The sequence below is a fragment of the Camelina sativa genome, chromosome 3, assembly GCF_030686135.1.
Source record: "Camelina sativa cultivar CO46 ecotype springtype chromosome 3, ASM3068613v1".
NCBI classification, from domain to species: domain Eukaryota; kingdom Viridiplantae; phylum Streptophyta; class Magnoliopsida; order Brassicales; family Brassicaceae; genus Camelina; species Camelina sativa.
In genome coordinates, this window is record NC_141882.1 from 26,050,433 (window position 1) to 26,068,485 (window position 18,053).

Sequence of the window (18,053 nt, forward strand, 5' to 3'; positions counted from 1 at the left end):
TTGGATTTTGAATTAATTGTCTAGATTTTCCTATTAAACCAATGAGAGTAAATATATAAGGTTAGTTTTAGAAATAATCCCTAAATTTTAGAAATTTGGTAAATAATTACTGATTTTATTTCAAGATTTCTTAAAATAAATCATCTATTTAAATTTAAGTTAAGTTATTTTCAAAAATACTATTCGAAATTAATTAGATTCATTTGTTATGCATATCTTGTTAAATAATAAGTTACATTTTTGGTATGTTATTAATTGCGGAAATCTCTTATTATTTTATAAAATTTTAATAACTCTATAAATTCAAGGAATTATTAATAGAAATAATTTCGTTTTTATTATAATATTTTAAATTTCATTTTGTAACCTTGTTGGCTTTAATTTTTTTATAGTGACGGTATGTTCTAATTAAATTTAAGGAGAAAATCATTTAATATATAATTTAGAAAAATATTTGGAAAACTTAATATATTCAAAATTAATTATTTATGATTTATATCAAAATATATATACGAAATCTATAACCAAGTATAAAAAAGTTAATCATTTATTTCTTTAATAGTTGTTACCATTGTTTTAGAGAAGTTCAACTTTTTTTTTTTTTTTGGCAAGTGTGTCTGTTTGGCAACATGGATATATGTTATGTTCTTTTTTGTTTAATCTATAAGTGTGCTTCTCGTTTAATAGTATAAATAATGAGCTGAGGCCATGTGCAACAAAACATTAGATAAAGACTTAATCAGTTGATCTATTACCTACGGTATCGGGGAGGTGTATAAGTCCCACCAAGAAGAAGTGGTCTGTGATTTTCATTTATATATTAACCTATTCGATATATATGTTGTTCTCTTTTCATTTGTCTGTATAAATATATATTGAGTTGAATCTTTTGATCAGCTAAAGAACTTGTTCACACCCGATCTCTTGTTTCAAGGCCAAGAAACATGTGGACTTCAGAAACATGTGGACTTCAGACGACAATGCAAAGGCGAAACGAAACCAAGGAAGCTGAGTACAATGACGAAAGTGGATGAGTTAGGATTTCAGCGGGTCGTATGCAAAGGCGTTTTCGATGTGAAAAGATCGATCTATGTTGGTCCAAAGCCTAGATCCAAGTCCAAAGATTCCAAAAATGGCTTCTATGTTATTACACCTCTTTTGCCAATCCCAAATGAACCAAATAGGTGAGGGCTTTTGTGATCTCACACTACAAGAAAACACACGTTTTGCGAGGACGACTTGCGATGGAATACAGCTCTCGCAAATTTGCGGTGGATTTGCGAGGACATTACGAGAAAAGAAAACTCCATAGCAAATCCCTCGCAAAATTGCGAGGAAGCCAGTCGTCACAAATCCGCTGCTCATTTGCGAGGCATTTACGACAAATTCGCAGGGAAGGTCACCTTTCTCGCAAATCAATCGTAATATTGCGACACATTTGCGAAAACTGTATCCATAGCAATGTTGCTATGGACGTGCGAGTGAATTGCGATAGCCATAGCAAATCCATTGCAAAATTAGGAATTTATTTTTCTATAAATATTACAAAACTTAATATAATTATTCTGAAATATATTTCAATCTGTTCATAAGGTGAATTATTCTGAAATTCATTACTAATACATTAATATTAATGATTTAAAAGATGATTGGAAAGAGTATGATGAGACATTGGACCTTATAACATACTTGAAAGTTCATTTTACTAACTTTTAAAATTATTTTGATAGTTTTTATAACTTAAAAAGATAGTTTTACGACATATTTGCAACAGATTTGCTAGATATATAGCAAATGCATCGCAAATCCATCGCAAAACACTAATCGTAGCTATTCCCTCGCAAATGAAAACTTCAAACCCTAACCCCTAAACCCTAAACCCTAAAGACTAATAACAATACTATTAATTATTAAAAAGATGAATCCAAGACTTATAATCATAGATAGGGCAGTACAACACAAAATTGTTGGAGAATTATATAATTATGGAATATGATATAGTGCAAAATATAGTTTATGATTGGAGGAAGATGCAAAATTGGACAATTTTGGAAAGTTTGATGATAGAGAAAGTATGATGAGCTTATATGACCTTATAATATACTTGCAAGTTCATTTGACTAATTTTTTACAATTATTTTGATGGTTTTTGTAAATTAGATATTCAAGGATTGCAACAAATTTGCGAGTAATTCGCTAGATGCATAGCAAACGCGTCGCAAATCCATTGCAAAAAGCTTAAACCATAGCAATTCCCTCGCAAATAACAACATGAAACCCTTGATCCTAAACCCTTTATGACTAATTACAATACTTTTAATGATTAAAAAGGTGAATCCAAGATTTATAATCAAAGATAGGTCACAAATGCCATTTTCAAAACCTAAACCCTAAATTAGTCGCAAATCCATCGCAAATTGCTCAGATCATAGCAATTCCCTCGCAAATGCCACTTCAAAACCTAAACCCAAAAGACTTTGCGAGGGATTTGCTACGATCTCTCATAATTCTCTCGCAAAGTCTGGAAATATTAATTACATATTTTAATATTGTTGCTAGGGATTTGCGAGAGACCATAGCTAATCCCTAGCAATATTTGTGTGGGATTTGTGATGCAGTGTTTTTCTATATAAGTAGAAAACCTAGTTTGAGCAAAGCTCAAACCTCGACTAATCCGCAGCCAAAAAAACCCTAGTTCCCTAATCCTTCTCGACTTCTCCGATTTCTTATTTCTTATCCGATCTCTTCTGTCTTTTCCGGTGAGTCTCCGCCTCTTCTCCAAGGTCCTGTTAACCCTTCTCGAACCCTTCTCCTCCTCTCCTCCTCTCCTCTTCTATCTCCTTCTCGAACCCTTCTCCTCCTCTTCTCCAACGTCCGGTTAATCAAGGTCCGGTAAGTCTCCTCCTCTCCTATTCTATCTCTTTGTTTCGATTTGATTTAGGGTTTTGATTTGGGGTTTTAATTTAGGGTTTGATTTGGGGTTTAGGGTTTCGATTCGATTTAGGGTTTTAATTCGATTTTAGGGTTTTGAATTTGGGGTTTAGGGATTCAATTTAGGGTTTCAAATCTAGGGTTTTAATTCGATTTTAGGGTTTTGAATTTGGGGATTCAATTGGGGGTTTAGGGATTCAATTTAGGGTTTCAAATTTAGGGTTCTAATGATTTTGAGGGGTTTTGATTGAATTTGATTTGGGGGTTTAGGGTTAATTCTAATCAGATTTTTGTTCTGCTTTCAGATGTCGACTAATGAGCAACACGGTTCTGTAAACCAAAACGTTTATAGAAGATTCATCTCTTCTCAAGGTTTAACTCCTCCAGTCTCTATTCGAAGGACAACTTCTGCTTCTGCTCATCCCCAAAGGTTAACTTCTCCCGCTTCTTCTTAAGGTACATCATGGGCGATGCAAGATAATCTACATGGAAGCTCTCCGGCGATGCCTAATGATCCTCCTCAGCAATCAACTTCTCGTATGTCTCCACAACAATCATTTTTTACTTTGGAAGAGTTACTTGCAAGTCCCGGTCGTGCTTCCTTACCGAAACTAGATCCTAAGCGTCCTCCGGGTACCCTCTGGTAAGTATCTTCTCCTGTCTAATTTTTTTTTTGTAGTTTCATAGTACCTCATTCGATTTATCCTTTGCTTTGTAGGTTTGATCAGGACCCTTCAGTGGCTGCTACTGTCCGGGTCATTTTTGAAAGAGATTTCAAACATGCTCATGCCAATTGGACCCAAACACAAGGTTTGGTTGTAAATCGGTGGTTTGAAACTTTTGTGGTAAGTTTACTTTGTGTTTGATGTGTTTTAAATATAGATTTTGTGTTTTAATTACTAATGCATGTGATGTTTGTTGAAGCAAACATATAACTGGGACCGTCCATTAACGGAAGAGTCAGAAGTGAGTTTGAAACCAAGTTGAAGACTCGGATGAGTGATCAAGTGTCTCGGTGGAAGGGTAAGTGGAAGCGAAAAGGTGATGAAGCAATGCCGCGGTGGATTGATCCCACAATATGGGATGGCTTGGTCAAGTTTTGGCTTGAACCAAAGTCAGAAGCAAAGAGTATCAACAGCCGTAATGCTCGTTACTGTGATCCTGATGGCACCAGAATACACAAACACCGATCTGGTCAGACATCTTTTAAAGCCCGAGCACGAAAGCATGTAAGTATACCTTTTAAATTTTTTTAGTTAAGACTTGTTTATTCACTGTTTATGAGCATTGATCATTGTCTAACTCTTGTGTTAGTCTGAGAAGACTGGTGATCCACTACCTGATTTCCTGCTTGTCCTAGAAGAGACTCATAGGAAACCTGATGGGTCTTTTGTTGATGGAATGTCTGAGAAAATCTACCATCAAGTGTCATCGAGGATAGCTGAAGCTAAATCTTTGCTACTCTCTGGGGATAATGTGGAGAGCAGTGCTTCCGGCGGGTTATCTCTTTCAGCAAAGAACCAAATATATGCTGAGGTAACTGTTGGTGTGTTTATGTTGCTTACTTTTTGCAAGTTCATTGTCTAAATGTCTAACGGTTGTTTATGTTGGTGTGTCTCTCTTATGTTGGCAGGTTGCTCCGAAGAAAAAGAACCGGATATATGGGGTTGGGAACTTGCAAGCAGAAGCATCATCAGCTCACATTGGACAACCGCCTCCTCCTACTGAAGATATAAATGATCTAGCTGCAAAGCTTGCTGCTGCCGAAGCTACCCTCGCAAGTAAGGCGACTCAGTTGGAGAAGATGCATAGTTATGATGCTTACTTTGATTATCTTGCAGAGAAAGATCCAGAGTTTGCTGCAAGGTTTTGCCGAGAGGATCCACCTACCGGAGACACAACCACCGAAGAAGCAACCGGCGGAGAAGCTACCGGCGGCCAAGCAACCTGACTCCCTCTCTTTCTCTTAATGTGTAATGTGTACTGTTTAGCTTAGAACACTTGATCTCCCTTCTAATGTTTAATGTTTAATTTGTATTGAACTTGATCTCTATTGTAATGTGTAATGTTTAATTTGCATAACTTATAAATTTTAATTCTAATTGCAGGTTTAATCTTAATTACAGGTTTAATTCTAATTGCAGGTTTAATCTTAATTACATGTTTAATTCTAATTGTCGGTTAAATCCTAATTAAGCTAACCAGCAATTTAAATTTTAATTTTTTTATACCATTATTATTATTTGCGACGGAAAAATAATTGCAAAAGCATCACAAATTTGCGAGGGATTTACTAGATACTACATTTGCGAGAAAATTGCTTTTTAAATATGTTCTCACAATTGGCGATTAGTTTGCGAGGGAATATTTTCCCTCGCAAAAGTTGCGAGGGATTTGCGACGCTTACCAATTTGGAAGAAGCGAGTTGCGAGGAACGAACATTCCTCGCAAATCTCTCGCTTTTGTCGATTTGCGAGGGATTCGCGACATATTTGTCCATCGCAAAACGCATGTTTTCTTGTAGTGTCAATATCATCTTGATTCAGATATATCTTGTTGCTTGTGTATTAAGGTGTTGATTGTGTATGTGTTTGGACTTTGGATGCAACATCTACACTAGATGCAGATTTTGTACGTTTCTTTATTTGGATTTTGATACTAATAAGATTGCACTCAAATGCAATTAAAAAAAAAAAACAAGACTAACATGCTTTAATAATGTTTGCCTCTTCCTTTTGTAACTAGTGTGAAGTCCCCTGTTCTAGTAAATCGCGGATGGGTTCCTTCCGATTGGAAAGAGACGTCTTTAGAATCTCTAGATCCTGGTGTTGTTGTTGCTGCTGCGGAGGATGAGTCACGGAAAGCTAATAATAAACTAATATCCTCTCTACAAAATCCCTTACCGAAGTTCTGGTATAAGTTTAACAACCCAATGATTTCTGAGGTTAGTATTTACTTCATAAACTCAAAAAATAGTACCTAATCTCTCGTTAATTGTAAATTTTGATATCATATAGAAAAGTTTTGTGGGGGGTTTTTTAGCAGGACCATGGTCCATGCCTCTAGGGCTATGCATGTGGAAGTTGTTGGTGTGATTAGGAAAACTGAAACTCCGAGAATATATACCATAGTATATTATCCAAGGTCGCTTGGGGGGTTCTACCTTGATGTTCCTAAACTGGGTCAAGCCATGGGATTTGGTGACGACACAATGTATATAGAGAGTAACCACATAGATATGGATGAAAGCAAACCTTATCCAGTTCCAAGAGACGCTGTGAACTTGATCCTTAGTAAAGAGTTACCACTGGGCTATTACTACCACACGTTGTTATGGTAATTAACAACATAACTTCAACTTTGTTTCACTCGTTACTGGTTCATGTCTTTTAGTTTGTTTAATGGTGGTGCACGTGATTGTTTATATGTGCAGTTTTTGGAGCTCCCTGTTTTGCTTTGGCAAGGCCAAACTGATTCTTTTGGAAAAATATACAATTTATAGTAGTAAGCCAATGTTGATTCTAGTAATTATTACGGGGTTGATTTGTAAATATTACATTGTATCTAGGTTTCCTTATTTGTCTAATACCCTAGGGTTCTCACGCTTGTGTATATATACTTTGTATCATCCTAATAATAAAAGTGAGCCATTCTATTCCTATCTTTACATGGTATCAGAGCCATCCTAGATCCAAACCTCTGATAGTTTTTGAGAACGGTTTCGATCATGACAAAGAAGATTACGACTAGTGAAGGGAAAGGTAAAGAGATTGTGAGGGTGTCTGAAATCTCAACATTTTCGCCTCTTTACTTGCATCCGTCTGAAGGACCTGGTAGCTTGATTACCACGGTGCAATTGAAAGGGGATAATTATGAAGATTGGTCTAAGCATGTGCAGAGAAACCGGTTGTGGCTGAAGAAATTGAGCAGTGGGAGGTTGTTAATTCAATGATAGTGGCATGGCTGATAAATATGGTCGAGCCGACGTTGAGAACGATGATTTCGATGGTGGATGATGCACACACATTATGGGAAGACTTGAGGTTGCAGTTCTCGGTTGGGAATGGACTGAGAGTGCATGAGTTTAAAACAGAGTTGGCTAATTGCAAACAGCAAGGAGATAGTGTGATGATTTATTTTGGGAGACTTAAGAAGATGTGGGATGAGCTGGCGGTTTACAGGCCTTTGAAGTCGTGTTCGTGTGGTGAGCTTGCTGCACAACTTGAACAAGAAAGAGATGAAGAAAGAACACATCAATTTTTGATGGGTTTAGATGATGTTCGTGTTGGTGGGATACGCTCCACACTAACAAACATGGAGCCACTGTTGAAATTGTCTCAAGTTTATCAGCGTGTGGTGCGAGATGAAAGACAACAAGGTATCACTCGCAACAAGGAAGAACATGTAGATGCAGTTGGCTTCGCTGTTCAAAGTGGGAACAAAGGCAAAACAGGAGAGTTTCAATACCATGAAAAGGACGTCACATATACACACTGCGGCAAATACGGTCATGCTATCTCCGACTGGTTTCAGATCAAAGGATATCCAGACTGGTGGGATGAACATGGTAGAAACTATGGAGAAGGAAGAGGAGCCGGAAACAGAGGAGGTCGAGGACGTTTTGGGCGAGGGGGAGGAATGTTTGGAAGCTTCGGTCGAGGGAGAGGTTCGCATCTGGCTCGTGCAAACGTGGCTCAGACTCATCCTGCGGAGGTTGGGACTGCGAATTCAGCACTTGCTCAGCCCGTTGCGAACTCAGCAGCAACTACTCGTAAAGAGTTCGATCGAGCTTCTCTCCTGCAACTTCATGACGAGCAGATTACATCTTTGATCAGTTTTCTTAATCAACAGAAAACAGCACCTTCTGCATCCAAACTTTCTGTTAAGACGGATATGATCATAGATTCTGGTGCGTCGCACCATATGACCGTACTTTGAAGATGATTGGTGCGGGTGAAAAGTGTGATGGGGTCTACAAATTCCGAGGGATTCTTGGCGGACAAGCAAACAAAACAACAGGCAGTGATCAACGTGAGTTGTGGCATAGACGTATTGGGCATCCTTCTGATCATGTTTTGTCTTATTTATCTAGTATTTGTGGGGTTGGAAAAACTGTTGACACCGATGGGGGTTGTGATATTTGTTATCGAGCTAAACAGACTCGGGATTCTTTTTCTGAAAGCAATAATAAAGCTAGTGCTATTTTTGATTTAATCCATTGCGATATTTGGGGACCTTACCGTACTCCGTCTATGTCAGGAGCTGTTTATTTTCTAACCATTGTGGATGACTATTCACGTGCTGTTTGGATTTATTTGTTGCTTGAAAAACGAGAGGTGTCCGTGTGTTTGCAGAATTTTTGTGCTATGGTCACTCGTCAGTTTGATAAAAAGGTGGGTGCAGTACGTTCTGACAACGGTACCGAGTTCACATGTTTAAAACGTTATTTTGATCAGGAAGGGATATTGCATCAGACGTCCTGCGTGTATACACCGCAGCAGAACGGCCGTGTGGAACGGAAACATAGGCATATTCTTAACATCGCACGTTCCTTGATGTTTTAGGCTTCCTTACCGGTAAAATTTTGGGGAGAATGTGTTCTTGCTGCAAGTCATCTTATCAACAGAACTCCCACACCGTTATTGCAAGGGAAAACTCCTTACGAGATGTTATATGGCAAGCCACCCTCATTTGATGGTTTGAAGGTGTTTGGATGTTTGGCCTTTGCACACAAGCTTTATTGGGATAAGGATAAATTTGGGGAAAGGAGTCGCAAATGTGTCTTCTTAGGCTATCCGTATGGGAAAAAAGGTTGGACTATGTACGACTTAGAGACGAATGATTTCTTTGTTTCTCGCGATGTGCAATTTGAAGAGATGGTGTTTCCTTTTGCCACAATGTCTCCTACTGCGAGTGACATTGTACCATCTCTTTCAGCTCCGCTGTTGTTTTCTGATGATGATTTCCGACCAACACCACAGGTGTTAGTGGAAGTAGGGGAACAAGTGTCGCCTACGTTGCCCTCCGTTGAACATCGCGGCGAGTCTCCCCATACGGTGGCTGACGACAGGGGGAGCGTTGATGCTGCGACTCCGGTTTTGACACAGGAACAGGTTGCTGAACCACAGACTGAACAACTTGGACGGGGTCATAGACAGAAAATACCATGCAAGCGATTGCAGGGTTATGAGGTTTCATATCACTCACTGACAAACGACCTTGCCCCATCACCCTCTTCTGCCCCTGCCAGATCTTCTAACTCAGGTACGGTCACTTATCCTATTGCTAATTATGTCACCAATGAGCATTTTTCTGCAGCTCATGCGGTTTTCCTAGCTGTTATCTCGGCTGAAATTGAACATGATACATATGATGAGACAATTCAACTCCAAGTGTGGCGAGATGCTGTTAAGTTTGAGGTGGATGCTTTAGAGGACCAACATACATGGGATGTCGGAGACTTACCACCGGGAAAAACAGTTATTGGTTGCCATTTTGTATTTAAAATTAAATATAATTCGGATGGTACAATTGAGCGTCATAAAGCTTGGTTGGTGGTTATGGGAAATCGACAAAAAGAAGGGAAGGATTATAAAGAGACTTTTGCACCGGTTGTCAAGTTAACCACGGTAAGAATGTTTCTCAAAGTAGCTGCTGTTAAGAACTGGATTGTACACCAGATGGATGTTCATAATGCGTTTCTACATGGGGATTTAGAAGAAGAAGTTTACATGAAACTTCCACCAGGTTTCAAAGCCTCAGGTCCAAATCAAGTTTGTAAGCTCTGCAAGTCGCTATACGGCTTGAAGCAGGCACCTCAGTGTTGGTTCTCCAAGCTTACAAATGCTCTCTCGCATATGGTTTTTCACAGTCTTATGCGGATTACTCATTGTTTGCTTTAAAGCGCGGGAAGATGTGTCTTTATGTGATTGTATATGTAGATGATCTTCTTATCGGTGGCAATGACGCAGACGCTATTTGCAGTTTTAAGGGGTATCTTAGTCAATGCTTTCATATGAAAGATTTGGGTACTCTTAAGTATTTTTTGGGGATTTAAGTGGCTCGGTCATCTAAGGGCATTTACTTGTCTCAGCGGAAATATGCATTGGAAATTATCAATGAATGTGGTTTGTTAGGTGGGAGACCTGTGTGTACGCCTATTCTTGAAAATCATAAGTTGGAAGAAGATACGGGTCAGTATTTTGACACTCCGGAGCGATATCGTCGTTTGGTTGGACGGTTGGTGTATCTGACGATTACTCGGCCAGAGCTCATGTACACGGTTCATGTACTGGCTCAGTTCTTGCACCAACCTTGGTTGAAACATTGGTGGGCTGCGCTGCGCGTTGTTCGTTATCTCAAGAACAATCCTGGTAAAGGAATTTTATACACTGCGGATGGTGACTTACACGTCTCGGGTTTTTGTGATTCGGATTTTTCCACATGTCCGATATCTCGTCGCTCTCTCACGGGTTTTGCTATCTTGTTGGGTGGGTCTCCTATTGCTTGGAAGACTAAGAAACATAGTGTTGTGTCTCAGTCTTTTGCAGAAGCAGAGTACAGGGCTATGGCTTTCACGGCTTCTGAGCTCACCTGGATACGTGGTCTACTTGCTGATTTCGGTGTATCTTCGACAGAGCCTTTTAGCCTCTATTGCGACAAAAAAACAGCTCTGCATATTGCGGCTAATCCTGTCTTCCATGAGCGAACAAAACACATTGAATGTGACTGTCATTATGTACGTGACGAGATTCAAAAGGGTTTGATTGCCACGGAATATGTTCATACTACTCAACAGCTTGCAGATATCTTTACTAAAGCTCTTGGTACACCAGCGTTCGATTATCTGCGTCGCAAATTGGGCATTTGTGATTTACATGCGCCAACTTTAGGGGGAGTATTACGGGGTTGATTTGTAAATATTATATTGTATCTAGGTTTGCTTATTTGTCTAATACCCTAGGGTTCTCACGCTTGTGTATATATACTTTGTATCATCCTAATAATAAGTGTGAGCCGTTCTATTCCTATCTTCACAGTAATTTTTTTCTTTTATATACTTACCAAAATATACAGTCTTCGTATCCTATTTAGTCAAATAGACACAATTGGTGTTGGGTGTGTCACTAAACTCGACTCCAACGAACACATCTGCGGAGGAATCAGTTCGAAAGATGTGAATCTTCTCAGTCCTTAGTCATTCTTCTCCAATCTTTTATGCAATTTGGTTTACTTGCAGTCCTGTTTTAATGATCCAGATATGTAAGTTCTACGGCCAAAGGAAGAAATCAATCAACTATCTATTATTCAAACATATGTATTCTGTTTTGCGTTTGTTTTCTTGCGGGGTCATCTTAACGTATCACCGTATTACCTAGACAATAAGTCATTAATAGACTGTACACATGGATATCTGAATGCTTAAGCTCTCCTCCGGCTCATCATCTGCACTAAGACCCAGTTTAGACCCCTCATGGTTCTAAAAGTTTTGTCTTTCTCTGGCCAGTATCTGTATCTTCTAGAGACCCAGTTTAGTGCATAGTTTTTGTTTCTCAGATTTTGGTAAAATTGGGCTTGTAAAAGCAAGTATTAAGTTCAATTTGGCTACATGCTCTCTGAATTATTGCTCAAAGTCCATCTTACAATTGTAGTATCAAGTGTAATCAAGTAATCAACATATGTACTCTGTTTTGCTTTTATTTTCTTGCAGGGTCATTAACGTATCACCTTATTACGTAGACAACAAGTCAACAATAGATTGTAGAACAATGTCTGAAGGCCTGAGGGCAACCTCAACGGGTTTTAATTTTTAATAAATATATTATGTACTGTTTATAAAATAAGAATCCTTAAACTCTTAATTAAAATTATCCTCTCCAATGGTAGGATATAATTTTGAGTCTCTTGTTTTTTAAATATAGTTTTTTGAAATTAAAATTTTGTAAATAGAATAGAAGTAGTATAAATGTTTAAACATTTAAGATTTTATAAAAATGGAAAAGGATTACATTCTATTATGTTACCAAATGAAACTAATGGCTTAAATTTGTTTTAACAACTCATGAAATCAAAATCACAGTTCATGTCCTATTAGCTAAGAAACAGGGATTTAGTAGATCAGCTAAAAAATCAAGAAAAATGAAGCTTATGAATGGGGGATAAAATGAAAATATTACTTGTTGTGTATCAACTTGCCCAGCTTTGTTCAAGACAGCAGCTTACAAAGTAAAGAAGACAGCACACAAATGCAGTCAGAAGGTATATAGCTCCAAAGTGAACCCATAGCCTACCGTGAAGAGTCTCCAGAACGAAGACAAGTCAGTGAGATTAGGCAGAAGTCTTGGCATCATCAAACCATAGGTAAACAGCTTTATGATAGGAATCCCCGCAGTGATGAGAAGAAAGACAACAGCTAGAGCAACTGATATAGCAGATGTGATTCTCAAAGAATATGCAAGAAAGCACAAGCCATTAGACTCATACCTTTACCACAGATACAACAAATTCTCTGTAACAGAAAAAACTTTCGAATACGCTTGAAGCAAGTCAAGGGAGCAAACACAGTGAGAGTAGTAATGAGAAGAACAAAAGTTCTCCTGTTCCACCAACTGATACCAAACCATCCTTCAAGCATACCAGCATGGTGGATTCCATATTCTTCTTTCCCAGCCAAAACATCACCTTCACCACATCCAAAGCATAAACCAGAGTTATAAAAACTAAATCCAATCCCTAATATCTAAAAAACCAAAGATTCAAAGTAAAAGTACCAATGATGATCATATAGACGATCAAAACACCAATGTTGCTAACAAGAATTGCAACTTGCAACATAACTCTCCCAGGTTTGCCAAAAGAATCATCCATCACGCCACTGTAAGATCTCTGATCCGCAACGTTCTGCAGTTAAAAAAGACAATTACTACTGTAAAATCTTGGAAAAGAATAATCTCTGGTAGCTACTCCCACCACAAACATCCTATTGAAAAAAAAACAATCACTACTGTAAAATCTAACTCTAACACAACAGGGTTAAAGGAAGAACCTTTGAGATAATTCTGAAATCAAAGCTACAAAAATGTGCGGGAAGCAGTCTTTGCAATAGACCCTTAGCTGCTGATTCTTGTACAGACCAAATTGGTCATAGATAATCTAAACGGTAAAGCAGACTCTCAATAGTAGGATGTTGCTTTGACAAAGATTGAGAGTGAAAAGAAAGAACCAACAACACAAACAACACCAATTTGATCATGGAAGGCATGTTGATACTCTTCCATGATGCATCCTATATAAACACCAATAAGGCCGTTTATATATAACATACAATTATCTAGTTTATTGACTAAAAAGATGCATAATTTACAGAAACGATCCAACAACACACAAAAAAACATTATCATCGAATACTACTACTTTCAACGGAGATTTGCATATATAATAGGAGGGAGAACTAAAAGCGAGAGTCTCGTGGATGGTACCTGACCGGGAGCGTAAGCTTGAGCAAGAGCAGCAGTGGAGGGATCAGGTTTCGACGGTGGAGGTAGTGAGATCAAAGCCTGCTTTTTATAGTGTTGTCCTCTATGCTCATCTCGTAGCTTTCGATTCCAATCTTCTTCGATTCCATCTCCAACGATTCCAACCAATTCAATCTTCTCCGATTAAGAGATTCACCACAAAGAGCGAGAGAGAGAGGAAAGGAAAGAACACAATCCGACCAAAAAAATTGCACTGACACGTCATAACTTCTTATCTCAAATTGAGTATACTAAATAAGAGGAGCTCTTATTCTTCTTTTTCCTTTCTGATTTATTTTTTTCTACTCTTCCACTAAAACCTCTCTTAAAACCCGTTATTGGGGATAACCTAAAGATATCTCCAACGCTGTCTCTCAAGGTAGATCTCTTAGCAAAAAAGAGAAAAAAAATGAAAAATAAATAAAATCGCAAGAGACGTTTCTCGGCAGAGGGTTTTTAGAGTTGATAAAAGACGCTTACGTGTCATTTTATGGTTGGCTATATATTTTTGACAAAAAAATAATATTTCAGTGCTTCTTCATCGAGCATCGTTTTTTCTCGGCCGTCTGTCTCTCACGGTTGCTTTGATATCTATTATACTGTTTGGTTTCTCTTTGCTTGCTATTCAATTTATTCTCTGGCGGTAATATGAGAGGATTACTTTGATAACTATAGTGTTGAGGTTTCTCTTTCTTGATATTTAATTTTGTTATCCGGTGGAAATCTGAGAAGATTGCTTTGTTATAGCTACGTGATCAACGGCGGAAGTACAGAGACTCGAATTCATGTGTTTGGGTACTCAAATTAAACCTTAGAGCTACTCTCTCAAATTAAGATGTCACTGTAATACTTAGGGGTCGAATTCCACAAGGAATTAAGTCTACACAATAAATTATAGAGACTTATAATTACGCTAAACAGAATAATTTGAATTAAAATAAACAATGCAAAATATTAAATAAAAGCTGTGTAAATTCAGATAATCAAAAAGCTAGGTCCAGAAAATCTTTCAGGAAATTACAAAATATTAAATCAATAATTAAATTAGAATTCAAGCAATTAAAATCATACCTAGGACTCTAAACTCTTCTGTAAAATAAAACAGTTCTCACTGCGAATATTATCTAAATTTAAAACTAGAAAATCAAAATCTCCTTGTAAAATTCTAGGTTAAAAATCAGCTTTAAAAACAAGTTTAGATTGTTCACAAAATTACTAAATCAAATCTCTTTGCAAGAAGTAGTTTTGCTCATTAAAATGTTTTATCAGGAAAATCAATTATATTCTCATATCAATCAATAATCCTAAGATCTAAATTTAGATGGCTAATCAAAGATCTAGCATTAAGAACAACCTATGATGAAGATCTAGAAAGATAATAAATCCTAAATAAACAGATCTAATAAATCATAAAATCCCTATGAAAAACCTTGAACTTAACAAGCAAACTACTCAGACATATTCTATGAAGAACAAAACATAATTCTGAATAATAAGCAATTGCAATTAAAAGAGTAAGGAAGGAGTTCAATAATTCTTCTCTCAAAGTAGTTCAGATCTCTCTCCCAAAAGCTCTCTAAATCTCACAGAGTTGCAGAGAAATAAAACTTGCTAGAATAAAACTTAAGGGTTTGTAAAACCTAAAAATACTATTTATATGTCCTAAAACACGTCAGGGACTTGTGTTGCAAATATGAAAAACTTTGGGTAAAATTGTAAAACTTCCAAAACTTGGTTTCTCTCGTAGAGAAAACATGGTGTCGACCGATGCTGAAGCAGTGTCGATCGACACTCCCTCTCTGTTCTGACTCCAAGTTCGTTTCTTCGGAATTAATGCTCCAAATTGATCGAAATTGCTCCACTTTGCTCCATCCATGCTAAAATCCTAGAAAACTTGTACAGACTCAAAAACATTCTAGAAAACAAATCAAAAGACTCTAAAAGACTCCTTATATCATGGTTAAAAACCGTAAAAACCATGATATATCAACTCCCCCAGACTTAGCCTTTGCTTGCCCTCAAGCAAAACAGAAACTTAGACCTGTGAAAGAGGTTTGAAAACACAGAAACTCCTTTCCTCTCTAAGGTAATGCCATGATCATTCAAACCACAATCTATATGCTTAGCAAATTAATCCAAATCGAACCACCATGTACTTCTCCGTTGACATTCGTAGCATCCCAAATTCAAACCAAATTCCACTACTTCCTCCATTAAGCCCTCATCAGTGGGCCTCATCAATTTGATCAATGTCAAGAACCTTCTAGACTCATTCCCGTATTATACCATAGCAAGCAAGATATATCTTTTTACAACATGTGGTAGTCTTCCTCTCCCCCAGACTTATTCTATTCTTATCCTCTTTTGAGCTTTGCTTTGCTGTTTTTTTTAGTAATCAAAGGTGTAGGCGAATAATGGGGTCATTGGTAATTTACCTACCCCTCGCTTCCAAGCTTTGTGTGATCATTTGACTCAAGAGTAGAATAATGAGGTCACTGGTAATTTACCTCCCTCTCTAAACTGATCAAAATCATCTCATCTTTTATTCTCTTTTTTTTTTTTAAAAAACAAAGGTCTTAGGAATAATATTTTCAACTTAAATAAGGGAGAGGAGTACTATTTTCTTTTGAAAATCTTACTTGTCAGGTATGAACAAGGAGCCAAGCTCTATGAACATCAATCTCCTTGACGAGTTAAAAAGAAAAGTAGAGAAATTACCTCATGCTTTTATGGATTCAGTTGAAAATTTGGATGTCTCTGGTTTACTGGTTAGCCATTGGATTTTTCATTAGTCGGATTATTGGATTCAATCTGCAGCATCAATCAACCAAGGCAATACACTAAAGAGAAAAATCATAGTTCCCAACAAAAATTTGACTCAATAAAAAAACAAAAATCGGTTTTGACATACTAAAAACAAAAACTCTGTTAGTAGTTAGTACTAACCTCCCCCAAACTTAAACAACACGGTACCCAGTGTTTTCAAGTAAGAGGAAAGCTAAAAAGAAGAAAAACATATTGGAAATTGTACTGAAAAGATGAACTGTTCTCGGGTTACCTTGGGGTGTCGACCGACACCATTTTAGTGTCGATCGACACTCATCACGAATGGTGTTTTGGCCGTAACTCCTTGTTAGTTGCAGTTAGTTGTGTTGATGGATCAATCCTTGGACGATTATTCTGTTAAGAAGCACTCAAACACAAGTTAAAAGCAACATGAAAGATAGACAATTCATAATTTCAAACAAATTTCAAACAAAAACTGACTCAATGCAAAAAGAAAATGACTCAAAAGGAAAAGAAAAACCTAGAAGTGGGTTGCCTCCCACTAAGCGCTTGTTTTCAGTCATTAGCTTGACTGTGTTGAAGCTCAGACATCGGGTGGATCAGAACGTGGCAATGAATGCCTCCCATAGCATGACCTCTTCATCCAAGGTGGTGTATAAGCAGTAGAAGAGTGAGGTCTACCAAGTACATGAGGAGCAGGACCAGGGCGAGACTTTGGAATCGGTTTGCTTCTTTTATTTCCTGCAAAATCATCAACAGAAGAAACAAGCGCTCTACGATACTCTCGTGGCTTGGTTAACTGCAAAACAGTTTTTCTATCTTTGAAGGTCTTATTGATGAAAAGAGGAGGTTTGGGTAAAGAAGATACAAACCTTGACCTTACCTGAGGACTATGGAGTGTGGAATGGGGAGGGTTCTGTTTAGGAACATCTTTCTTACTTGGAGCATCAGTTGTGGACAAGTGCAGGCTCGACTGTGGAGGGGTGTCGACCGATGTTGATGGTGCATCGATCGACACTGAGCCTGTTGCTCGTGTAGCAGAAACTTTTTCAACAGAAAAAGTCTGTCCATCAATAGTAGGAGCTCTCCTCAGCTTATGCATATCAAAGTTCATACTTAAACCTTTCACATTCAGTGTTATGTGACCCTTCTGCACATCTATGATGGCACCAACTGTAGCCAAGAAAGATCTTCCCAAGATGAGAGGATCTTTAGGCTCTTTATCATACTTCAGCACCACAAAGTCAGTGGGAATCATGAAGTTTCCAACCTTAATTGGAATATCCTCTAAAACACCTTCAGGAATTCTCTGAGATCTATCAGCTAAGATAAGAGATAATCTAGTTGGCTTGAATTCCGTCATCCCAAGCTTCATATCAACAGAATGTGGCATCAAGTTAATACTAGAGCCTAGATCACAGAGTGAGTGAGCAAACCGTTCTGCATAGATAAAGCAATCAAGTACAAAGCTTTCAGGGTCTGGTAACTTCTCTGCAGTCCTACACTGAATTATTGCACTCACTTCCTTAGAGACAACCACCTCTTGCTTCTTCTCTTTCTTCTTCTGTGAGGGCTGGTTCAAAAGAATTGCACTGACATCTTTGGTCAGTAGTGCTCCTTCCTCAGGGCTCAAACCATTTGATACCATTCTCTTTACATAGCGCTTAAGTGGTGGTGAAAGCTTTACTGAATCAACCAAAGGCATCTTAATCATCACCTTGTCCATCATCGCTTTGCATCTAGCTTCCTCCATCTCCTGCTTCGACTTTTTTGGCTTAGGAAAAGGAATCTTAGGCTTGTATACCCTCTCAACAGTTGCTG

General features: G+C 37.9%; 1 protein-coding gene across 1 annotated transcript; it reads left to right on the forward strand.

The window, feature by feature from the left end:
• Positions 1–747: 747 nt before the first annotated feature.
• Positions 748–11,128, forward strand: LOC104779217 (surfeit locus protein 1-like; the record flags this gene model as incomplete). Its single annotated transcript, XM_010503591.2, has 7 exons — positions 748–798; positions 958–1,184; positions 5,677–5,883; positions 5,992–6,267; positions 6,365–6,445; positions 8,266–8,277; positions 10,948–11,128. Coding segments are annotated over 7 exons (1,035 nt in total), but the record flags the coding sequence as incomplete, so codon positions are not given.
• Between the last annotated feature and the right edge of the window lie 6,925 nt (positions 11,129–18,053).